At 42.1% G+C, this 25,908-nt stretch overlaps 1 protein-coding gene across 1 annotated transcript in view; it reads left to right on the top strand.

Annotated features, from left to right (window-relative positions):
• Positions 1 to 21,376, top strand: part of SPOCK1 (SPARC (osteonectin), cwcv and kazal like domains proteoglycan 1) — a 288,927-nt gene extending 267,551 nt beyond the window's left edge. Inside the window, exons 7-11 of the mRNA XM_065690170.1 lie at positions 3,113 to 3,229; positions 9,863 to 10,084; positions 10,668 to 10,730; positions 15,852 to 15,989; positions 16,950 to 21,376. Of these exons, the coding sequence (XP_065546242.1) occupies positions 3,113 to 3,229; positions 9,863 to 10,084; positions 10,668 to 10,730; positions 15,852 to 15,989; positions 16,950 to 17,140 (731 nt within the window). The 3' untranslated portion in view covers positions 17,141 to 21,376. The remainder of the gene's footprint in view (positions 1 to 3,112; positions 3,230 to 9,862; positions 10,085 to 10,667; positions 10,731 to 15,851; positions 15,990 to 16,949) is intronic.
• The last annotated feature ends 4,532 nt before the right edge of the window (positions 21,377 to 25,908 follow it).

Genomic DNA, 25,908 nt, shown 5'->3' with positions numbered 1-25,908 from the left:
TGTCAAGTGGTCAAGGTCCACTTTTAAAGGCTGCCCTTAGAGTGAGTGGATGAGGCAGTCTTTGAGAAAGCTACAGCATAGAAGAGGCTGAAAGCTGGTTTTTGCTCCATCAAAAGCAAAAGAAATATAGTTAGGGAATGACAGGAGAATGGAGGGGTGCTGTGTCTGAGCAGCCGTAGGGTATAACTGAGCTGATGTAGGTTATGGATTGCAGCACTTGTGTAACAGCAGAGAATTGATGTAAGTAGGAATGTGTGTGGTAAAAGCTGGTTCTCCACACAGCTAGCATTACAGACAAGTGAAAAAATATGATGGCTTCATTATAAATGGCATTTTACAGATCCTGACATGTTTGATTGGCTGGACTGTACAGAGAAATCAATTCAAGTCCGATTTACCGTTAATTAATCTACTTCTGTTCCACCCACACTGTGCACTCAATCCTGTTTTCTGCTGCAGTTCAAAAGCATGGATTCAAATTGCCTCAGGCAATGCAATTGAAACCAGATGACTGCTTAGTGAAATTCCTTTTAGAGACATTAGGTTTTCACTGGGAATGCTGTTCTGTGTGGTGCTGAGGCTGGGAGAGGAGGCGAGGGTGTGCTCCATGCCTCCTGCTTGGTGTCTGCACTGGCAGGATGGCATTGCTCAGAGCGTTTGACTCGACTTAGGTTTCTGTGGTGTCTACAGTTGTCTGTCAGTACACACATCTGAGCAAGGAAAACAGCTCTACAGGGTACTTTCTTTAGTACTATTTCTTCTCCCTGTGATTTGTTGACTGTGAAGCTCAGTATACCTGTAGAGAAGGCACGATGAGGGTGTCAGAAAGGCACAGGAATGGGTGTTCGTAGTCCAGCTTTGGCTTCCTAAACTTGTCATGTGCTGCAATAAGTATTTAATAAGTATCAGGTTTGCACAATAAAACTATGATGTTACTCATTTCTTTCTTGGACAACTGAATCCTCTTTTCCACCCACTCGATACATAATCAGTAGTCGAAGCTGTGTTTCTGTGTGGCTGTGACTGGAGGTACATTTGTGAAATACTCTGAACATAGGGATGCCCTGTCACAGATGAGGTATTGGCTGAACAACACCTACTTGTTATGTACCATATTTTTCTTCTTCTCCTTTGCAAAGCTGATTTTCAAAGGACAAGAGAGCTACTTGGCAGAAAGAAAGATTCTGCCTGCTTTTAATTGTGAAAGGCGGTAACATTATTGATCCTTACCAGGAAACATTTGTGAAGACAGGTACTGAAAAGAAGATTGTCATGGTCTCATGTTGCTGTAAGTGCCTAATAATCATATTTTGGCAACAAATATGCCTGGTGAAAACCGGTTATTGACAGTTCAACAGGGGATGCAGGAACAGCATCTCCCATCCCATGTAACAGAGTATCTTCATCACTTCTAACATGTATTTGGGTGCCCAACTCATGTTGAAATTAGTGCATGATAAAAACATCTTTATGGATCTAAATCTACAAAAGAAGATATCATTTGTGCCTGTCTAGAGTTAGGGCATTCCTGAATATTTACTACCTTTAAAATTAGTTTTCCTATCCCCTCGCTCCTTCAGGCAACATCTCCTGATGGGATATTGTTAGAGGCAAGAGGACGGAATTTGCTCTCCTATTGCTTCTGTTGTGATTTTTCTCTGATAAAAAGGCTTTGTGAGTAACAGCCAAGGAACAATAGCGGCATAAGATGTTCCTTACTGAAAATGGGCTTTAAAATCCTATCACTCTTGTCTTAACTTGCAAAGATAGTTTAAAATGAATGAAATATGTTAAGTGAGAAAATCAAGCGATAAGCTTTTTCGGTAATGTAAGCCACTTTACAGTTAATATTGTATTGTCTTCCACTTATTTTACTTTAATTGTTGTTTTTTTCTTTAAGACCTGATCTTTCCCTATATCGACTCAATGGGATTTTCATATTTTTATCTTTAATAGGAAAATCTATCAAACTCAGCCTTATAGAAAAATGGGAAAATCTTTCTCCCCGCCAAATGCTAAAAACCTGTCCACTTAGAAAAAGCTCTGATGTCCTGTATGTAACTTCAGACCCCCCCCCCCGAAAACCTCCTGTAATGAGAACGAATACTCCCCACAGCCATAAGATATCAGTGGGTCCACTGCAGTCATTGGAGCAGTGAGTTTGACCGGGGGAGACAAGCTGTGGGACTCAATTGTTCTTCAATAAGGTGGAAGGAGGAATATTAGAATGTGCAGTGAATTGGAGAAGACATATTGTGGCTTGCCCTGTGAAGGATGTCTGCCTCTATGGCATAAAATCTTGCTCTGTATTCCAAGAAGTGTCATTTAAAATGTAGGATGAGTGCAGAGCAGGAGTGAAGGAATTGAGCATGTGAATTTTAAGTGCTAAACATGATATAGAAACAAGAATATTTTTTCTGACAGAAACTGGTGACTAATTCAGTTTTCTTCTTTAAAACTATTTGCTTTGGACGTTATTGTCTTGGCAGAAATTTCTGGGAAAATTAGATATTCCTCAGTAAAAATGTATACGAAAAATGTTTCACCTAGCTAACAAAATGGAATTGACAACCTTCAGAGGTGGCAAAGTCTCATTTGCAGTAGAACTAGAGCAACACAACAGTTTTCTTCTTCACGTATATAAATAAGTATATGTGTTTCCTATGACTGTGATAATAGCCTTCTACTAAGCCAAATGTGGTTATAAATTATCCCTAGCATCTTGTTCAAGTAGTGTGCCTAGGCAAGTTTGTCCCTCCTCCCCATCTGTTTGACTGATATTTTTCTCTGAAATCCTAAAAGGTGAAAACATTTAAGTTAAATAGTCACATAGCTCTAATTGAGAACCTGCGGGTAGCTCTCTGTGTCACTTCTTTCATCACAAATCACATCAGCTACCGAGGAAGTATTTGAGTACAACTTATAATGCATAATGACTTACATTTTCTCTTTAACTTTCATCTTTTCCCTAACCTTTTCTTTTACTTCTGAGCTCTTAATGAGAAGAACTGTACAACCATAAACAATATTTTTCTAACAGCCTATCTGAAGAAGGGTTTTTTTTTTTTTGCTGCTGCTCTTAACTCAGCCTGGTGCTTTGTTCTTTTTCTAGCTTGCACAGACAAAGAACTGAGGAATCTCGCTTCCCGACTAAAAGACTGGTTTGGTGCTCTCCATGAGGATGCAAATCGTGTCATCAAACCGACGAGCTCCGAGACAGCACAAGGCAGTAAGAAAACACCTTTCCCTTTGAACACTGAGTGTTGCAGGCAGCTTTCCAGCCTGAGAGAACCTTGAGCTGAGCACAGCTGTTAGTGCCACAGTGTCATGTCAAGCAGGTGGCAGTAAGGGAGCAGGTATGCAGGAGACCTGATCCTGTGGATAAATAGCTGCATCTTTTCTATCTGAGATGCAGTCATTCTGTACTCTTTCTGGCCCAAACTGCTCTAAAAATTGGCAGTTTGAGACAAAGAGACCTTTACAAGTTAATCAGGCAGATAACTGTGTCTGAGGGCCATGGAGGTCACAGCTGTGCTAGTAAATAAACCTGCTCAGGGACTTTTCTTAAGCCCTGAGGTTAACTAGTTCATGTCTGTACAGTTAAACTCCTTCACCCTCCATGTCAATGTGGCTGCATCCAAATCATTTCTTGGGGACAGGCAGTGGCATATGCTTACCTCCTGAGTTTATGGCCAAGCATTTTCTAACCCAATGTCAGTGGCATGAGCCAAAAACATGCCATACAAGCATAGGGAAAGTGATGCCAATGTCGGAAAAGACTCACTTTGATTTTATTTTGCAATTTCCTGCTAGCCCTTTATAAAAGAGAAAGAATAATAAAAGCATCCACATCACAGCCACGGAGATGGAATAGTTAACCAGTGTGGAAAGGTAGAATCTGTTGTGTCCCAGGTATTTAATAACACCGTCTTTGCTTCCTTTGATGTTTTGAGTTTGGTCGGTTGTTGGGTTTCTTTTAAGAAGGAAGAAAATGAACATTTTAGAGGACATTTACTCTCTGTGGGTTAAGCCAATATGACTCATTTTGATGTCATTTACCCACCAGGGAGGGAAAGATTCAGCTAACTGCATCAAAAGAGGTCATGTTCATCAGAGAGCAGATGCGACTTTGTTTTCTATAAGGATTCATTAATCCTTTTAAATAGTATGTCCTAAAACACGTGGTCTCTTGAGCTGCAAAGTAAAATGCGCAAGTTCTGTCTAGGTGTGTGACTCCCCTTCACCTCTCTGCCCTGATTCTCTGGTACAAACTGACTGAAGCCAGGGTCCGCAAACACAGAATTTAAAGGGTTCAGCCAACTGCTCCCTTTTACAGCTTTTTTGACCCCACTGCCTGGCTTCCCTGTAGCCTGAGACTGGAGAGGCTAAAGGTGCAGTAGGGCAGGCTCAGCACATCAGGATGGGCATTTGCTCTTGATCCATGTCTAGACAGCCACTCTTCTTTTGTGCTGCTTCTAGGATTACCTCTTCCTAAAGAGACAGAATATACCACAGGCTATATTGCTCAAAACTGTAGTCAAACCTCATTAATGCTGAGTAATGGTATCTTAAAACTATGTGGTGAAACAAGCTATGTTCTGTGTAAATGGATCTTTTTCATATGTCCCTTATTTATTTTCCATAGTATTTACAACAAAGCCAGTATCTATAAAACCATGTGTCCTACTTATTTCTTAAACGCTACTTCAAAAAGGGATATTATGGTGCAGAGGAAGCCAAACCGTAGTGCAAAAATTCAACTGCACGTACAGCTAAACACTGCTTCAAGATGTGAATTCAGACCGCATGACAGAAAACAGAAGAGACTTAAAACTTTGTCATTCAGGCCCAGAACCACATGAAATCTCATTTTATCAGGTTGTCAAAAGAATGTGTTTTTCATGCAGATGACCTGTGAGGAGCTCCTGAGGACCTTACCAAAGGCCAAAGACCAAATTCAGTTCTTAAAGGTGTTGGATCTGGGCTTTTTTTTTGCTGAAGCAATTTCAGTGAGAAAAACATTCCTGGTAATTCCGCAGTGTTTGCTCTGATTCACAGAGGAACTGTTATCTCTTTTTAGTTTAGTTTGATTCCTGGCAGCTTTTATATGAAAGGCTGCCTTGATGCTCTTAAACACTTGATCTCAACAATGTTCATTTTTAGACTGTTGACTTAGTTTGGCACATTTTTCTTATATGTCAGTTAAAAAGAATGAAACTTTGTGAGTGAAGATGGTTAAATCAGTTTTGAATGCCACAAAACTTGGGCATGGTTTTCTTTTGAAGAGTTTGCAACAGTATGCATGAATTACTCTGCATGTGCCAAATTCTGCAGCTCCAATTCTCTCCGGTAGCACTGAAAATACAGGGTAAGGACAGCAGTATTTGGCTTCTTCTAGCTTTAAACATTTCTAACAATGAAAGACATCTTAAACAGGGCTCAGGATTCAAAGTAAAGTTCACAAAGCCCAGCCGAAAAAAGGAATTTATGTGAATCCTGGCAAAAAGGACACACACAGCTCTGGAAATAAGCTCTGATGTACACACTGCCCTTTTTTATTGCTCTGCATGTGTTGCTCTTCTCACCAGGCTGATCACTTCATTAAACCGAACTTGGTTTGGTTATTCCTGTAGAGTCTTAAAAGGCACGCACATCCTCAAAATAATCCATTTTGGATATGCCCCTGTGGCAGTAAAAGGAACAGATGGTGGGATGCGATGACTATGATGCCTTGGACACATCAGCTGTCTAGAGAAGGTGTTCCAGCAGAGATTTCTTTATGCTACATTAAATTTTCAAGATGTTACCGTGAGTGTAAATAAGCTTTTTGAGTTTATTAAGTTCACCCCCAGGTGAGCTGAAAAGTGCATTCTTTTCTTCTTCTTTACCCTCCTGAAAGGAAAAGGATGAGGACAAGTCATTGTGCTTGAAATCTCAAACCTTCATGCAATGAGCTATCTCCCAGATCCCAGCAAAGCGCCACAGGCCAGGAACTTTGTTTTCTGCAGGCTTTGTACAATGGAAATCTCCTCAGTAAATAATAGAAGCATCTCAGGGACATGCTTTGACATAAGGAAATAATAAAACTAATTAGGGAGTAAGATCAGATTCAAATTGCTCCTGAGCCTGTTGATAATTCCTAACATTCCCGTATTTTATCTAGATAGTCTCTTTGGTTGGAGTGGGAGTTGTTTTTCTTTTACCAGAGATCTATGTAATATAAAGGATTTTTTCTGGGGAACATTGCTTCTCCTCCTTCTTTTATTTTAAGCGATGGGGGAAATTAGGTTAATTACTCCCCTGTTAATTTAATTGTAGTACACTTCAATGAAATAAAGCTGGCTTATGTAAGTCAGCTCTTCAAGGGGGGAAATAATTTTGTGTGCTGGAAGATGTGTTTATTTTTAATTAGGATTTCCACTTAAAGACTCTTTTCAATTTAATTCCATTTTAATTTAGAGGAGGTGGAGCATTTTATGTGTTAATCGCATATGGGACTTTTACATGTAGGTCACCGGCTTGATTTCCTTCCAGATCTGCTGTGGATGAAAGTTGTTAGGATGCTGAACAGCTGTCAGGATGAGGAGCCATGATGGTGTCAGTCCAGGTCCTTGTAAGCAGGTGTCCAAACAAGAGCAACCACCACCACAACTTACATTAATTGGCATCTGTTTTGGCATCCTCTGCCAAGGAGCCAAGAGCAGGAGGGATGTGGAGCCTGCAGCACTCTTGTGCTTCTCCCCATAGGCACTGCAGCACTGAGCTGATGCACAGAAACATGCAGAAAAGTTCTCACTGAGGTTATTGTTTTGCCAGAAGTCCAGACTGTAGCACGTAATTCATTACAATACAGCATGCGGTTTATTTCATCCAGCATATTGCATCACGTTTATAAGCAAGTATACCAGAAGTCTCTAGATAAGAGTTAATTCATTCAAAATGAATCGGTCTTGCCGAGCTGATGGGAGCACAGTGACCTCCTGGTGAAGGTGGGTGAGCTCCAAGAACCATTTTCTATCAGCTGCCCTGGTTACACAGTAAGTCAGAGCCTGTGTTGCACACTCAGGGCACACTTTGCTTTCGTTGCTGTTGCTGGGTGCCGAGAGCATCCAGGATTGCTGGTCTTCCACTGCAGATGCAGTCTTGCAAAAGGTGATGTACAGGCAGTAGCTTTTACCAGGAGACAATATGAAGTCAAGGTAGATACTACTATTCACCTTTAGCCACATATTAAGGGACAATTAAAGAATTAACCTTTCCACTGATACAGCCATCTAGCTAAGAGCTTTCCATAACACTTACCACTGTAATATTTAACGACTTCCAGACCACACTAATAGTCCAGCACTGTTTAATAATTCATCCTCTTAATAAACCTAATCAGGAACTTCGGTCACACCAGTGAAAGCTTCCTTGTTTATAAGAAATTACAATCAAAAGCTCTTCAACTAATGTAAATAACTGTAAGTGACCTTTCATGATAGTATCTTGCATTAAAGCCCTGATGGTATGTCACAGAGCAGCTTCCTAGTCACATCGGTCACTATCCTGTGATCTGCTCAGGCAGATCAGTGCAGAGGGCATGCTGGTGGTGTATCCTGAATGCAGGTTGTACACACAGATAAAGACTTCTCGGTAGGGAGGAAAACAGGACTCAGAAACAATCCACAAACACTGTCAGGGGCAAGTTCGTGCGAGGATCTCCTCCTCCCTGTGCTGATACTTGCCAGTTAGGAGGCAACCTTTAGAGACAGGGCTGAACAACACATACTGTACTCAACTTGTACAGCACACCTTGTAGTCATTCACCTTAGAAGCAGTAAATGCCACCACGGGGCGTAAAGACCATCACTGGAGAGGGGACCTGTGCAGGAAAAGAGCAGCCAGTGGAACACAGATGGTTTTCCCCTGGAAGCTGTTAAACTGGGATAGCTGAAGCATGTACTGCTCCCAGCTCCACCATGCAATTGAATGATCCACGCCTGCCTGTTTGATTGCTGCTTATAACCTGCCCCGTGGTGGGGAATCAGGCAGAGCATATATCAGCACAAGGCAGGACTGCGTGCCCTGCTCCTCGGTGCTTTGTAAAAGCAAAGTAAAGGATGAAATCTTTCACTCAACAAAAGATTGCACAGTGACCAAGTCCTGCTTGTGTTTGTCAGATGAATAAAATAATTGAAGTCAATAGTCCTAATTGCTTCAGCAAGGCAAGCAGGCTTCCTCCCTGCATCTATTCACATGGCCTTTTTCACTGTGCTCAAACTCGATTAGATAACATTAGAGGAGATAAGAGCACAAAAATGTGATGAAATGTTCAGCATGAATTCTCTCTTTCCTGCCCCAGCTGCCTCTAGCCCCAAGGAAACGGTGTTACCTTCTTCCTTTCTTAGAGCAACATGTATTATGAATGACATAAACCTTCCCATTAGTTAACCCTTCTGATTGTTCCTCTGTCTCACTGACAACCTTCAGCTGCATACAAAAAACACTGCTTCCAGCATAAAGCACTGCCCTCCTTTGGGTTAACACTTAAAATAGCAGGTAGGCTGCAGAGCTTGGGCAAACTGTCAGCATGATTCCAGCAGCATCTTATGTTTCACCTTAACAAAGCAACATCCTGAAATGGGACTTGACACATACAGCAAATAAGGCCAAGCTTGACCTCTTTCAGTGAAAGATGCAGCAAAAGGAAAAAGCCCATCAGGCTTCTCCATGTGGCCCATAGCAGAATGAGCAGTGCACAGGCAGATGGAACAGCATGAGCACAGGGGGCCCAGAGTGCATGGTTCAGGTACCTCTGTCCCTCTTAATCCCCAGGCAGTGTATGCATGTTTCCAGGTCCTTGGTGAAACCATTATCCTTATTTATCAGCTGTGCATTACAAATATACTTTCTTGCATCATAGATAACGTGCAAATTAGTCCATGTTTGTACCAAGCATTTTAAAATACAGTGGCAGTATGGATTTATAATGTTTATGACAGAAGGCAATGCCACTGGTTTTGTGGAGACTGCAGAATACTGGCACACATACCTTATATACGTCGTAGGTATCTATATGCATAACTTGGTCTTTCTTTGATAACTGCTGCTGGTGCAGTCTTTTAAGGATCTGGGCTATTAAAATTAATGATGATGATGGTTTCCAAAGCACTGGAAGAGCAGAATCCTGTAATGCTGTACAATTCTGGAGGCTGTCAGAAGGGATAGTGCTGGCATGGCATACAAGAGCATGGGCAGCTGAAGTGGTGCCATTCTCCAGAGTGGTGCAAGCAAAAGAGATGCTTCACCCCTTCTCTTCCCCACATAGCTCATAACCCAGATCAAAGCGTTTTGTTGTCCACCACGGGAGGCAAGGCTCTGAAGAGTGAAATCAGCTGGGATGAGAGGTGGAAGGTGAGAGCACAGCAAGAAAGAATTTTGTCCGGACTCTGGCAATAGGTCTGGGAAGCAGGATTTAAACCACAATGAGCCTGTAGTCTAGGTTGAAACTATAGGGGATGAAGCCTTTTCTCATCACATTTCAGTTTCTTGGAACAAGGCCAACTTGGAATGAGGACTGGGAAAAAAGTGAGATTTTTTGAGTAGAAATAACTGAATTACGCTGATCGGTTGTGGAGCTCAGCCCTCCCACCCCGCAGCTCCTGAAACGTGTGTGAGCGGTGCTCTGGGCTGTGGCTGTGCTTGCGTTTTAAATTCAATACAATCAGTTCAGTCTTAGACTTTTGTTCTGCTTCGGGCAAGTCAGGTCAATGTTCAGAGTCTGGCCAAAAATGTATTATCAAGGCTTCAGCTTAGCAATGATTCTTGTGCAGTGAGCATGTGGGGGTTCAGCCGGGGATGTGTGCCTGTCTTCTTACAGGATTTGACACCAGCATACTACCAATCTGCAAGGATTCCTTAGGCTGGATGTTCAACAAACTTGACATGAACTATGACCTGCTGCTGGATCCCTCGGAGATCAGTGCCATTTATCTGGATAAGTACGAGCCATGTGTCAAGCCTCTCTTCAACTCCTGTGACTCCTTCAAAGATGGAAAGCTTTCGAACAACGAGTGGTGCTACTGCTTCCAGAAGCCAGGCGGTGAGTTGTGCGATTGGCAGGACAAAGAGAAGTTGCTTGGGTCGCCCTGTGTTTCAGGTTGGATCGGCCTGCTGATATAGTTCGGTAATTAGCAGTCAACTGCATTAAACAGCTCTTTTCTCCAGCACTGGTGTGAAAGGGCAGTGTGTAACAATGTTTAATGTCACAGATGAGCAATATTAATATCCCTTGATCATTCAAACAAAGAAGTAGTAAGCACCAGTGCCCGCAGTGTAGTAACAAGCCCTGTTGCTGATAAAAACTCAAGAACTTACTTTTTTATGCAGACATCATTAGCAAATCATAAATTAGAGAGCTGACATTATATTAGTTTGGAGGAAAAATGGGTTTCACAATGAAAATGGCCCCAGACATGATTGTCAACTACAGTGTGTTGCCTTCTTTTTCTTTTTTAATTAGTGGAGCTAATGACATAAATTTGTTTTGCAGTGCAGTGCCAGCATATGGGCTGCTTTCGTTCCCAGGTGTACAGCAGTCTACATTCCCTATCAGTAGTGAAGCCAGTCATTGCAGAGCCTGCCCCGTACCATCTGGAAATTGATTCTTATACATTATATTTTAGGTCTTCCTTGCCAGAATGAAATGAATAGAATTCAAAAGCTAAGTAGAGGGAAGAGTCTGTTGGGTAAGTTCGATTACTTCCTATTCATTTACTCAACTAATTAAAGCGTCTGTGATTATTGTAACTTTATATGCAGTAATGGTTTTTCAATTAGAAACTAATGTTTTGAGTCTGGAATATGCACCATGGAGTATAGGCCTGACACTATGAAATTAAACAAATAATGAGATAGCAACATACAGAACAGGTGTCAGCATGGCAACGGGTTCAGCATTAATTTACAGCTCTCCAGAAATGCAAACCTGGTCTGCATAGAGCTTAATACTGCCTTCATCACCTCAGAGGTCAGAGCAAGTACAGAGACTGCTTGGTACTCAAGTCTCCCATATTGGAAGGGGGACTGAAGGTGCCACAGTGCACAGCCAGTGGGTTTGTGTTTTCTTCCTGCTCTAATGCAGTGCATGCATTCCTTGGGGTTCAGTTTTGCCTACTCACCCTTACAAATATTTCAGCATATCCTGTGTGTTTGAAAACAGGAATTCATATCATCTCGTTTTAGGCAGCCCTGCAGGATGCTCCATGCTGCAGGATGTGATAATGGCCTCCCCTCTCTCTATTGACTGTTGGGAGCCTGCTTTGATTCATAACTTACATGGCTCTGATGGATATCTAAAATTAGGTTAAATCCCCGCACGGCATTTTCCCATTTAATTGCTTAAAAAATCAGGTTACTGAAGTGAGTAAATTCAAGGTAGCTAACTCCATACTCTGAAATCACACAGTGTTACATAGCCTAGCATTTATGTGGCGGCATCTTATTGAAACTTCTGTCCTTGTGCATTTGTGTACCTAAATCACATGAGGCATACCAGTACAGATCAATGTTTCTGCTTCCAGAAAGCTCTGCATTTCACCCTTGAAGAGCCTGGCTTACCTCAGACCCAGGCTTCAAGCTCATTCTTGAGGACCCATGTCAGGGTCTTACAGCATCCCTTACTGCAGCATGGAGCATGCATGTCAGCTGTGCTTCAGTGCTGCTCAGGTTGCAGTCTGCTTCTCTGGTTACTCTGATTTTAATCTGACACTGGTCCTGCAAAGAGACCTTCTGCAAAGCTCATCTTCGGCAAAACCTGCAATACCTTACGAACAATCCCAACCTGGATTCATTGATTTAAAGTAATAATAAACACTCCTGAAGGCTACAGGGACTATGGTTTAATTCCATCATCCTTTCATAGCAAGTTCACATAAAGATTATGATGTTTCAGACTTACAGCTCCTGCTGTTCATAGCTGTGGGAGAGAAGGGAGGATTGATTGCTCAGTTGTATGTGTGTTCCATTCAGTAAGTACTTTGCATTTGTGCTTGAGTGCATGGAAGTCACGGTGTTCTCTGTCTCATGGGTGTCATGATTTTCAAAGCCACCTAAAAGAATAAGAAGCCCAGTTCTTAACAGATAGCTTTGGCAAACCCGTATTTATTTAATGTTTTTCTGTTATTTGCTATATGCAATAAATGTCATCTAGGCTGAAACATAAGTGGTTTGTTCCGGTGTGCGAGGAAGAATGATGGCTATATTGCAGGTAGTGGAACATTCAGGCAGTTGTAGCACATGTCAGTGGTATCTGATCACAATAGCAGGAGTAAAATGACAAAGTAAAAGCAGTAAGAATGGTCCCTTACCACAAATAACTTCTTGTTAACTGTATTAAAAAAGATGACGGATGAAGGTGGAAAAGCTCAACAAATCAGGAAGTGTCAGGCATAAGGTTGTTCCACAAGCTAGAAAATTATAATATAGAGAGGAACGCTTTGCTTCACCTACCTTGAAAGTCTGGCTGCATAATGGCACTGCCTGTGAGATTTTAATCTGATCTCATAGCTATTTATACAGCGGAAAACCTTGTCTTTTGTCTTCAGTGACTGAAAAATCATACAAATGGAAGCCAAAACATACACGTGACTCAAAACACACTTGTAGCAACAAGAAAGATTGAAAAGAGAGATTAATATATCCAGAAATACTAGCCTCTAATTCTTCTCTTTCCTGACACACAGAGCACAGCATTTACAGGCTGGGCAGTGCACAGGAAGATTTCTGTTAACTTGTATCCATTGATAAAAATGACAACTTTTGATATTTTGTTCTCTGTATACTTTTCCAAACACAGGACAGTTGCACCAAAGTACTTCAAAGCCATTGCCATTAGATGTGTTTAATGTGGAGGCTTTCAAAGAGAGCCTAGCATCCCAGGGGACTGAATTAAAAAGTAAACAGCACTATTCATCTTTTCCTACCAGATTTATCTAGAGTACAATTAACTGCAGAGTGTACTTTTAGAGCATACAACTGTGCAGCCTGATAATGCTTCTCCCACATCACTAAGGTGATGAATTTCTGCTCCCGTCACTATTTTCTTCTGTATCAGCCCTGTGAATTCAGCTAATAGAATAGCTAATACAAGGAGCTGTGTGCTGGCTAGCACTTAATTCTGTCAGGCTTTTACCTGTGTGCCTCGCTATCTTTAGCATGTAATTATTCTCCCCATGTTCTGTGAGGAAGCGGAGTATTATACAGATAAGGAAATGATGCAAGAAAATAAGAGATATAGGTCTGGACCAGAAAGAGGACGTAGATACAGCAATGCTGTTCAAGTTTGCACGGAATCAAATACTCCATGAGGCAGAGAGATCGAGAAGCAGGATTCACTACCCCGAGGCAATTCAGTGGGGAGTGACTAACATTTTGCAGTGCTTAATAGTAAAACTGGTCCACCAGCCCAGCGGTCCTCCCCATGCTTGAGGGGAAGCACTACCTGTGCAAGAACCTCTGGAGAGGAAAACTTCTTTTTCCTTCCAAAGCCTGCATATGTTCTCTGATGCCAAACCAAATTATGGGGTGAAGTATTCCCACTAAATGGGTTATCCGTATGCTGTGCTCCAGAATAGCAAAACTTGCACCCGGAGTTTATTTCTAATGAACACAAGGGCCGATTTGTGTAGGAATTACAGGACAAATCTTCACACTATGCAGCACTTGCTCCCAGTGACTCTATCCTCACCAGATTATCACCTGCACCTGACACATTGGAGAGGACATGCTGTAATCTTCTCTCTAATGGCTGGCAAATACTGTGACATTAGTATGCGTAGCTAAATACTGAAAGCTCCAGTGTTAAATACAAATTGGCACAAATTTCCCATGCAGAAGGAAAAAATGCCTTCTACTCTTCACTGTGACCCAAAGTGTGAATCCTTTCCACACACAGTTATGTTGGCAGGGAGCCTGGGCCATAATTTATTTTTAAATCTATGGCTTTTACAGGCAGTGTGGAACATTTTAATACCTTACAAGAAACACAGTGAAACTGTGCAAAAAAGGCCTGTTTCAAAGAAGGCGAAAGGTTGCATCGCCCAGGGAAAAGAGAAAGCATGAGACAGTTTAAAGTGCAGAGGCCATTCTTTGCTTGCCCTGTAATGCCACTGAGGTTCCCCCTTTGATTCTTCCCTCGAGCAGGATGCTCCAGGTAGCCCTAGTGACCCAGGGACAGCCATTCTGGTGTGTACCAGCTCCATATCAGCACCTAAGCACTTCTCCAGAGGTTGTGTATAGTGATAAACACCTGGAGAGCTTAACAGAGAGAGGACATGAGCATAAATATGAGAAGAAACCTTTCTCAATCAATATTGAGATAAAGGATTGAACAGTGAGCATTAACTTACAAAAACCTGCAAAGGCAAATACGTATACATGTTATTAGATCCATTTTTTTGCCAGTAGTGATAGTGAGTCTTTGGTAGTTGTCAGGATGCTTCTGTTTGCACATGAACATAACTACAGTACCTATAAGCAAACCTGCTATAAGCTCATGCTTCGAAGTTACTTGAAATACTCTCAATAATGGATATAAAATGCTCTCCAAAACTGATCCAGTACTCAGAGATTTCTGCAGATATCCAAAGGTTTCTGTTCTCATCTTCCAGGCCTACATTAGTGGTACTCAAGCATTAGATGAGATCTGTATTATGATAAGTTTGGAAATTCATGGATTCATTTTATATAGATATGTGCTTGTGTATGAGATTGACTGACTTCCACTTTTATGGCTTTTATATAGGAAATTTCATGACATTTGGGCAGCACCTCCTCATTCATTTTTTTCTGTGAGAAATGTAGCAGAAATAGCCTCTTTGACACATAAAGTGTCTGAAGAGATGCTATACACATGGAACTAGTTAAAAACTTACTGTTACACCAGTGAATCGCTGTTATATTTGACAAAGGAGAAAAACACTTTCTCCAAGATCATTTGAGACAAGAAATTTGGGGGCAAGGGTGGGGTTCTGCCATGTTTCAAACTGAAGCAATTGGCAAAGAAGGGAAAACGACTGTACTGACCTCCCCTGGGAATAAAGCTAACTCATCTCGACAGACAAGAGGGCTTTTCATACTGAAGTGCATTTGCTGTATCTGCTAAAAATGGTGGGAACAATAAAACAGGTTTCTCCTGAGAGCTTCTCTATCTGCAGAAACCAGAATGAACCACACTCGACAAGGCCAAACTATATTTGGTTTATTGTGAGGCAAATCTTGGGCTTCAAATCCAAAGACTTACTGATTTCATATCCCGTTGTCCCTCTCTGTAAAGCATATGCATTACTTCTCCTTTTATACGTAGGAACTCTCAGTAAGGCTGAAGTTGTGCTTGAGATTAGTATGAATAGCAAGCAGATGGCAGATACCTTCCAGGGATAATTACAGTGTTGTGGAAAGACTTATATGATAAACACCGAAGGAGCACAAATGGAAGGGAAATGCGGAATTAATGAAGTCAGGGTAATAATCCATTAGGGAAGAAAAGTTTAAAACCAGGAGTTAAATCTGAAAGGGGCTCTTTGGGAATATTAATCACTCAGGGGCAAACTGAACCCACCTCTAGTACCATGTGCCATCACCCGGCATGTCCTATATATGCACAAACATTTATGTACTGTGCAGTGACCAGCTGAAAACAGTTAATCATATATAATTTCTGCCCTCTTTTAGGCACCAGATAATCACGTGTATTTTTATTACCAGCATTGTAAAGATCTTGTAAATAAGTGACAAGTTGATAATACTCTACATACCTGCTTGCTCCTACAGAGGCTTGCATGACTGATTATACCTTATATTTTATTCAGGTGCTTTCATCCCACGGTGCAATGAAGAAGGTTATTACAAAGCCACTCAGTGCCATGGCAGCACAGGGCAGTGCTGGTGTGTTGATAAGTACGGGAATGAGATAGCTGGCTCAAGAAAGCAAGGGACAGTCAGTTGTGGTGAGTAATGATGTGCTTGCCTCAGACAACAAAGGAATTAACACTGTTGTAAGCCCTGCCATTGCTGTACGATGGAGTACGATAACAAAAGTGACAACAGGGAAACATGACTACCAGTGTTCAAAGTACTCCTGTGTTTTCCTATTCAGACTACAAATGGGCCTTTGGGATGGGGGGTGCAGCAGAAGTTAACAGGAAACAACCACTGATATTTGTCCTACCAGCCTGGAGAATGTAATACTAAAATTAAGGCTAAGGAATTGCTAGGCATGGTTATTAAATATATTGTTCTGTGTACTGTGCAATGCACATTTACTGGGGCTTGATTAATGTCTTTCCAGACAAAGGAAGGCCTAAATGTGTACAATTGTATAAATTAATACCCAAGCCCAAGAAAATTGCCGTCAGGGCACTATTATTTACACATCTGAAATCACCAATTAGCTCTTGCACCTAGGCAGGCAAGAGCTCAGCTGCATTCCTTCAGTGCTTCAGCAATGGTTGTGGCTGCAGAAAGCGGAACCTACGAGGTCTGAGATGCCCAGAATCACACTACAGATGTTAGGCTCAAAAGCTACATTTGCAGAGCGTGGTTTCTGCAGTCAAATAAAATCATTTTGTGGGCTATATTTAGCCTGGTTTATAGAGTTGTGATGGGATGACAGTATCTACAAATGAGTAATGATTTTCTGGCCTGCATGTATGGAAACTGAGGCTCTCCAGTCAAGTCTGGAGAGCCAATACATGGGTTTTTATGCAAGTATGTTTCAGAGTAAATGGATTTAAATTTATCCCAATTCAGGATGAAAATTTAAATTCAGAGATTGTTTCATAAATAGTGAAACCAATGAATTTTACAAGTAACGTTGCAAGTGATAGTGGCTTGGATGACAAGGGTAGTAATGAACAAGGGATGTGGTATCATGTGAAGGAATGACCTTTCCTGCTCACCTCTTTCAGAAGAAGAACAAGAAACCTCAGGGGATTTTGGCAGTGGTGGATCTGTTGTGTTGTTGGATGATTTGGAAGAGGAACCTGAAGCAGCAAAGAAAGACAAAGAAGGGAAAGTGAGGGTTCATGTAAGAGCAGCTAATGAAGACGATGAAGATGAAGACGATGATAAGGATGATGAAATTGGTTATATATGGTAGTGCCCATCATAATGAGGACTCACGTTTTGCACAATATTGCAAGTCATATCATATCTCTGCAATTGTATCTGAGAGTACCTGGCACAAATATTCCCTCTCTACTGAGTTTAATTTTGTATAGTCTATTTAATTTAGGAGACAGCTTTTTTTTCCCCAGCAAGGACTGTTTGGAATACAGCTTTTGTTCACTTGGTTTGGGGTATTTTTTGTTCTATCCGCAGGGGCAATGAGTTTTGTTTCAAAAACATTTCATGTCTTAATCCTCACTTGCACAGCTTATGAGATAGATCCTGTGAAAAAAGAATTGCAGGAGGGGCTCGATGAACCAGTACAAAGCTTAGAAACTCTTCTCATGTCAAGGAATTTGTGTCATAAATTGTTGCCTGGATCATATCAGAAACACTTATTTTTCTTTTATGGAGAAGGAAATGTAGGTGCCTCGTTTTCTAGTCCATGTTTGTTACATTCCAGTAAAGAGGAAGTCTCTTTGGATAGTGACTTCCGGCAGCCCAGCACCAGGGATTTAATCCAGAAAGAAACTTACTGGTGGGATTTTCTCTTCTTTACATTCTCTTAGAATGAGTCCAACAGGCAAAGCACCCACCAGAGCATAGACGAGCTCACTAACACATTATTTGGTTAAAGAACACAGCTTTGATCGTAAGAGATGCTGAGAACCTGCAGCTATAATGGGCCAAGCCCTACAGGCAGGGAACGAGTCCATCTGCCTTTCCTTTAGAGTGCTTTGTGAATTTGTAGCATCATAACCACCTCCATATCTGTTCCTCAGCTTCTGTCCGAACTCATTTGCGCTAAGAGTGGCACTAACATTGCGCAGGCAGCCTCTGCTTCCTGCTCACATGCTATAGATCTGCCTGTTCTTCATTTTCTGTTAGCAGTCCCTCATTCCAGTGTTATAAAGCTGTCACAGGCACTAACCATCAAAAGTAATAAGCTGTCATTTCTTTAATTTCAATAGTTAATATTTATTTGGCCTGTTTTAAAAGGCAACTTTAGGTGATCATGTTTCAAAAGCATAACCCTGTGCTCAGTGTGACAAGCTGCACACTTGTAATAAGCACACGTGAAAGAGCATTAAAAATACAATCTGTGACTCCTTCAGCATGTCACATATTCATAGCTCTTCAGTTGTATCACAGCATATTGACATTAAATTCTTCTCTGTGTCCTTTCCCATTACAGTTCTCTGACGCAGTAATGTACTGTGGGGACCTTGTATTCTTTTTGCTGTTTTCAGAAACAGAAGGAGGTACCTTAACCCCACTCTTGCATTAGGTTGCAGATGTAAGTGTTTTAGCAGTGCTTGTGATTTACCTAAGAGTTATTTTGCAGAATTGAAAATGTGCTTATTACACAGAGAACTGATCAGGTTGATTTACCTTTTCCCTCTGAGTTAGTGTTGGTTAGAGATGTATGGAGACAGGGACAGTATGGAGCCAACACTCAGCTGGTTACATATTCACTCAAAAGCAGGAAAATACCGTGTGTTTGGCAGAAGACAATGTTGTAGGGACACTGGGCCAAGAACTGTGGTCCTCAGCCCTCTGTGTAGGATGTCTGCTTTCAGACGTGGTCAGAAGAGCACTACAAAGAGGAACTCCTTTCAGACACCATGTGTTCCAGGGCCTCGGTTGGTTTCTCCTCTTTCATTTCCTATTTATCTAGATCAATGACCCGAGAGCAGAGAGCAAGCCTGCATAATTGTTGTTAATACAGAAGGATGTGTAAAATCACGAGGAATTTGTTGTCTGTTGTGTCATGCCCCTGCATCCTCCCAAAAATCTGCCATCACAGTCATTCGCAAGTGGCCTGCAATCTGCCCTGCTCAAATCCCTGTGGGTTTCCTATCACTTTTGATAGCTTATTTCAAAATCAGGTATAACCAACATTTCTGCTTCCCTAAGTAGTGTGATTCTGTGAGAAGCAGTTGAACTCCATCAGTAGTTTCTCAAACATCTTGGCTGGTGGCCTTCTGGTATTTTATTGCTTAAACCCGTACTCTGGGTATAGCTCTGCTGTCCTGTACAGGACCTGCCTAAGGCACAGAGTTGCCATTTCACCCTGACACAGAACTGAAGTCCACAATCAGTACAGTTCTGCTCATCCTCCTGACTGGACTTACTCTCCACAGAACTGTTTTCTGCAGTCCTGTGTCCCTTTGCAATAGCTTCTCCTGAAGCTATGCCTTACTTCAAAGGCCACACAGTAAATCCCTTCAGCCAGCACCTCACCAGGGTAAAGCCTGTCTAACCAAGCCCTTGCAGGCAGCTCTAGGGTCCAAGACTGAAGCCCTTCTGTGCAACATGCAAGATGGTTAAAGAACAGCTGTTAAATAAGCCTTTAAAAGTGAATGTGGCCATTCTTCAGCTTACATGAGCAGACATGCCACCGCCATCCATTTCTCAACGCCACTGAGCCTCTCCTAGCTGTAATCTCTCACATGCAACTATTCCAAATCAGAGCTGGAAGGGTTTATATCTTAAAGTGTAACACAATTACTGTCTCTCAGACTCACCAGCTCCATACTGTGGATCCCAGTCAAACAGCACTGTGCAGGCAAGAGATGCCTTGGGTGGTTCCACTGATCTCTGGTAGCACATTTCCCTTTATACAGAGACAAACACACACACACGTAAGTATGTTTTAAGCCCCCTGGCCCAGATGCAGGACAGTGCCCCAGGCCAGGTGATCGTTCAGTTACCTGCTTCAGTTGTGCAAGTGTTCGTCTGCATCAGGGCCAGCACTGGAAAAATACCATTTTATTGACTAGTTCAGTTGGGTACAACTACAAAGAGTTTAAATAGTGTCAAACCACAGGGTGTCACAGTCTTAGGCTGGAGCAGGGCGGATGAGCTGCCATGCTTGGGAGGGCAGCTCAGACTATAGACTGCTTTAAGAGCAAGTTCCCAAACATTCCAAGGCTATATAGCAAAACCCTTTTGTGATCCACTGGCATTCTGCAGTGGTCGCAGGATCTGCAGCCTGTAGATACATCTGTGTGTATATATGTGTGTGCATATATACATTTATACACATACATGTGTGTGCATGTGTGTATGTGTGCGTCCCATTGGGGAAGCTGCATTAAGACAATGTTTTATTCCTTCAAAAGAAGCCAGCAATTCTACCAAGAACCAGTGCTCTTCCAGATCAGGCCCCTTTCATTCTTCATGCTTTGTAAAGGATTTAATTTGCTTCCAGCTTAATTTAATTCCTTTCTTTTGCTTTTGCTTTCTGCAAAGCAAGACTTCCCATCTGCATCAAGTCATTAACCTTCCAAACATTTGCTCATTGTGAAAAATGAAGTCAGAGTTGTCCCATTCTTTTAGAGACACAAACCAATTTTTAATCTTGTTTTCTTTTCATACTAGAGACTATGAAATACTGTTAGGTATTGCTTTAGGTTTCTTTTAACTATTGTGGTTAAATCAAAATCTAGAGTTCAGATTTCAGCACAGTTGGGTTTTTTGGGTCATTACTGGTCTTTGCTGTGAACACAAAGAATCGTTTTCCTTTTCCTTGCCTTTTTTTTTTTAACCTATTCTCTGCTATTATTTTAAACCATATAAAATATTTATTTAATATTTATTCTACAGTTTATATTAAAAATGTAAAGTTTCTATTTAAAGCAGCACTGTTCGTTAGTGAATGCTTCTCTTTGCCTCTCCAGCCTAGTCTGTTAGTTTCGGTGTACATTTCTGGCATGGGAATATTTTGATATTAGAAGTTTTGTAGCACTTTTCCCCTCAAGCAGCAAATGACAGATCTGAGGTCACCTCTTGATACAGACCACCAGATCCAGCTTAGCTTCCTCCATTGGTTGGCTTTTCCTGCAGTCCCTTCTGTATGCCATTCAAGTTCCTTTAATACATAGACCGCTCTGTACAGTTACTATACATCAAAAAGCCCTTTCTACAGTAGGTGGGTTTTGGTCTTTTTATACTTTTCTCAATGCTGTTGATGTCCGTTACTGTTAAATGTGTAGATCTGTAAGGAGAGATCCAAATATTACGTGTTTCAGTTTGATGTCCCTACTGTAGATGGATGTAGACTACCATAGTAAGTAGAATTGCATAGTAAATTCTGAATGCTTTTTCCATAAGGAGTTCAGTGGAATGTGAGCATTTGGCTATCTTTGGTTAACTGTAAATGCTTAACTGTAGTCTGGAATAGTTGCATTTTTGTCTGTCTCAATAAATTTTAATTTGTCTGCGACTCCTTATTGCCTGTCCTGTGTTTTATTAAACTTTGGCGACCAAGCACGCTGCAGAACCTTGAATCAACATACATGGTGTCGTGGTTTAAACCCAACCATAAAAGCTCGTTCACTCACCACCCCCCCTCATCCCTCCCCGCTCCCATAGGGATGGGGAGGAGAATCGAGAGACTGTAACTCCCGCAGGTTGAGATAAGAACAGCCCCGTAACTAAGGTATAACACAAACCACTGCTGCTACCACCAATAATAGTAATGATAAGAGAAAATAACGAGAAGAGAATACAATACCACCGCTGAATGAGTTCGACACACACACCCCCCCCCCCCGGCAAGAGAGCCCGTGCCCTTCCGCGTAAGTCCCCCTTACCTCCCTGGGCACGACATGCTGTGGTATGGAATACCTCTTTGGCTAGCTTGGGTCAGGTGTCCTGTCCCTGCTTCATCCCAGCCTCCCCTCGTCCCCAGCAGAGCATGAGGCTCACAAAGTCCTTGGCCAGAAAAAACATTACTTAACAACAATTAAGAGCAATCGGTGTTATCAGCTCTCTGCCCAGGCTGGAAGTCAAAACACAGAGCTTGCACCAGTTACTAAGAAAGAGCAAAACGGCTACTGGTAAACCCAGGACACATGGAAATGGATGGTCTTCTGTATTTGGTTTATACCTTATACCTCTCCCCAATGGCAGCTATAATCTGTGAGGTTAATGTGAAGTCTCTTAAGAAGTTGTATTTTAATTTTCTCAATGGAAAGTAGTAACTGTACCAAAATCAGAACTTTTCAGATTACATTCAAATTGATTGTTAAGGAACTGGCAGAGGCAAGGAGGGGAGCCTTAAGTTTTGTTTCCTCCTCAGTTTGCAGTGTGATGTTTTCCTGTCTCTTCTGAAGGTGTCCAGGACTGCTATAAACACAGCTCCATTCTGCAGTGGCCATTATCTGCAGCATAAATTAAAGCAATATTGAATTTTATATATATATATATATATATATATATATATATAAAATATAATAGGTAGGAAGCCATCCTCGCTCAGAAATACCTGGGTTTGTGTCTCTATTATTAAATTAGAGCTCTTCTTTAATATTATTAGCTACTTTAAACAGCCAACATTAGCACAGTGCTAATTACAGAGTTAAAAGTGTCATTTCCTCTGTATGGGCAATATTGAAGGGCAATATTGAAAGGGGCACAGATGACAAAATTACAAGATTAACCTTTTGCAAATAGCCCTTTTTTCCTGCTGTATGTAAATGTTTTCCTTACCTTACTGCTACCAGTTTGCTGATGACTGTACTGCCTGAGTTTGTTCTGCAAAGCCTCCACTGTGAGATCCACAAACACACACAGTGAGTCTTCTATGGCCTCCCATAAAACTTTCCACTGGGCTCCACACCAGCTGTAAAGCAGCAGCATTACAGCCTTCGCTGATGATTAGTTTCATTTTTCCTTAACTACTGGCAGTCAAAGGGTGAGATATTAAAAAGAGAAGTCATGTCACAACAGCTTTGCGCACTGTATGGCTTTTTGAATAGATTAAAAAGGAGGCCGAGAGCTATTAATAAGCTTTTGACTTTCTGAGCACTCCCATCTTTGAAACTAGACCATCTATTTCAGAGCGAAGAGCAGGCTTTAGGCAGTGTTAGGGAAAAAAAGCAAAAGGAAATGGTGAAACATATATATCTAGGTGAGCTGTAAAAGAGAGAGACAGACCTGCTGCACATAGGCACAGCACCCCTACCCACTGCTTTCAGGCTAGAGCCTGCTATTCCTCGGTGGAAAATTCCCACTGACTTGAGCAGTTCGGGATCAGCCCATCACAACCCATAAACTGCAGAGGCTGGTTCCTGCTACAAGCTGGGCTGGCCCTGTCCCCTGTGTGCCGTATCCAGTAACTGCTTGAAATGAATCCATGAAAACTAGGACTAAAAAACCCACTTTGTGGCACTCTGGAGGAAGGGAAGAGCAAGGCCAGGAGCAAAGTCAGGTTTTGCCAGCACTGTATCAGCCTGGTAATGGGGCAGAAGTATGTAAAAAGCTCTAATGTGTGCATTCGATGGCTATGAAGCCACCCTCACAGCTGTAGCTGTGCAAGAAACCCCTCTGCTGACAACAGATTTAGGAAGAAATACTGTGTCTGGCAGCTGCCGGTTTTGAGTATCAGCATCTTTCATGTATCACTATAAATTCCTGCAATTCCACACTAAAGGGTTGGGCAGAGTTTGTAGAGAATGCAGGGTCTTTGCCAGGTACTAACAACTGCCTTTTCTCATCTATAGTTAACTCAATAAAAATCATTGCTGGAGCATGACTCTATTTCCATTCCCAGGCAATGCATTTGCAATCTGGCCCTTAAACATGGGAAAAATCAACCCCAGAGCATATTTTTAAAGAGGTCCAGAAGCAGACTGGTGTATGCTTTGTTAACACATTACCTCTGACATTGTTTTCAGGTTCTGAGAGACTTGCAGGTTTCTGACACTGAGTTTTCTATGCTGAATAGCACAAATCCTGTTAATGCAAATCTGTCTAGGTAAGAGTCTTCCAACTAGGAGCATGCAGGCACAGCTTTGCTCCGTCACAGATGATGTATCAATTTATCACACCTGGCAAAGAACTGACCTAAATAACTACTAGCCTAAAGTAAAACTAAATAAAACTGAGACCGTAACAAGATGTAGGTTTTCACAGATTAATGTAGACTACTGAAATACTCGGAGTTACAAAGGGCTGTTACAGAAGATCGATATTCCCATTGCTTTTGGTACAAGTCACATAAGAATCCAACACTACAAGCTTTTGTGGTTGTGAATGACACTAATGCTGCACTCACCTCCACTCCTACTACTGCAGCCAGAAGAGATGGTGGGCAACTAAATACATGTGCTGAACTCCTCTCTCGTCGCATAAGACATTGGCCAGCTTTGGAAGGTGGACACTGTTCTGTTACACGATGGAATTGCCATAGATTTATGTTGGCAGGCAGGAGAGCACAATTTGGCTCAGCTGGATGCAGTGGTACAGGCAAACATAGGGCTGGTTGTCAAACTACCCAGTATAACTCTGATATCCTCTCAGAGTGGGGCTGTTGTCCTGACTGGTCTCAAGCCCAGTTTCCATCCTCAGCTGAAATCATTCTCTCCTAATGGATTCTGCCTTTATTTTATCCTTATTTTGTCCCCAAGCCTGTGTGTTAATTAAGTTTTAACAATGAGCTGAATCACTGTAGAACAGGGGATCTGATTGCTCATCTGCTTTACATAATTGATTAATTAATAACATTGCTAATTGAGTCTCATGAAATCCTCTGTTAAACCACAGAGCCCGGTTATGTCCCAACCCATTGCTTGTAGGGTTACAATAAAGTCTGGACTCTTTGGCTGCTCCATCTCTCCCAGGCTCTGTGGTGCAAGTTATGGCACGACATTAACTTAATGGGGCTGCTGGAAAGATGCAGGATGTGGTGGGTGAGCCTTGCTTTCACCTGTACTCCAAGCTTCTAAACTTGTCCCCCTTTTCCCCTTTCCCTAGCAGCAGTTCCTTGCATTTGTGAACTCCAGGGCTGTCTCTCCTCCTTCACACCCCCAGCCATCACTTACATTGCCCAGCGTGGTTACAACCTCGCAGCCAGCTTTAGGTAGTGACATTTTCTACCACTTTTGGCCGCGTGTGAGTGCCAGCATGGCTATAAAATGAAGTGGCAAAGCCACCCTTCCCCCCTGTTACCTGGAAACTGCACCGTGAGCTCTTCTCAAAGGCACTGCGTTCAACACGATGTGACCTACATCTCTTCTCAGGAGCACTCACAGCTGCGATAAGGCATAAAATGACAGATTCCATGCTGTTGAAGGGGATAGGACTATCCGTGGGAATAGCCACCAACAATAGGTTGTATTTTAATGTCATTGCTTTTCTTATTATTACTCCTAAACGTGGAGCATGTGATACAGTCTGCAAGCCAGCAGCAAGGTGGAGGGGGGCAATCTTTGCCTTGAACACAAACTCAGTTGTATCTAATTAGACATGAACCCACAGCAACTGGGGCTGTTGCTAGAGAAGGCTCTGTGGAGATCTCAGAGTAGCTCCCAGTACTTAAAGGGGCTGACAAGAAAGCTGGAGAGGGGCTTTTTACAAGGACAGGCAGCAACAGGACAAGGAGCTATGGCTTTAAAGTGATAGAGGGGAGATTTAGGTTAACTATGAGGAAGAAATGCTTATTGTGAGAGTGGTGAGGCGCTGGCACAGGGTGCCCAGAGAAGCTGTGGCTGCCCCATCCCTGGCAGTGCTCAAGGCCAGGCTGGACTGGGCTGGAAGCAACCTGGTCTGGTGGAAGATGTCCCTGCCCATGGATGAGCTTTAAGATGCCTTCAACCCAAACTACTCTGGGATTCACCAAACACTCAGGGATTTAGTCCACCCATGGAGGGTGGGTGAGCAGGGGCCTTCCTGCTGTGCTCTGTGCCATGAGATAAAGCCATCCTAAGACAAAGCAACCGCATTCTGGGACAGCAAATGAAGGTCTAAGTGTCA

This window comes from Lathamus discolor, chromosome 10 (genome assembly GCF_037157495.1).
Source record: "Lathamus discolor isolate bLatDis1 chromosome 10, bLatDis1.hap1, whole genome shotgun sequence".
Classification (NCBI taxonomy): domain Eukaryota; kingdom Metazoa; phylum Chordata; class Aves; order Psittaciformes; family Psittacidae; genus Lathamus; species Lathamus discolor.
This window is presented reverse-complemented; position numbering and strand designations above follow the sequence as displayed.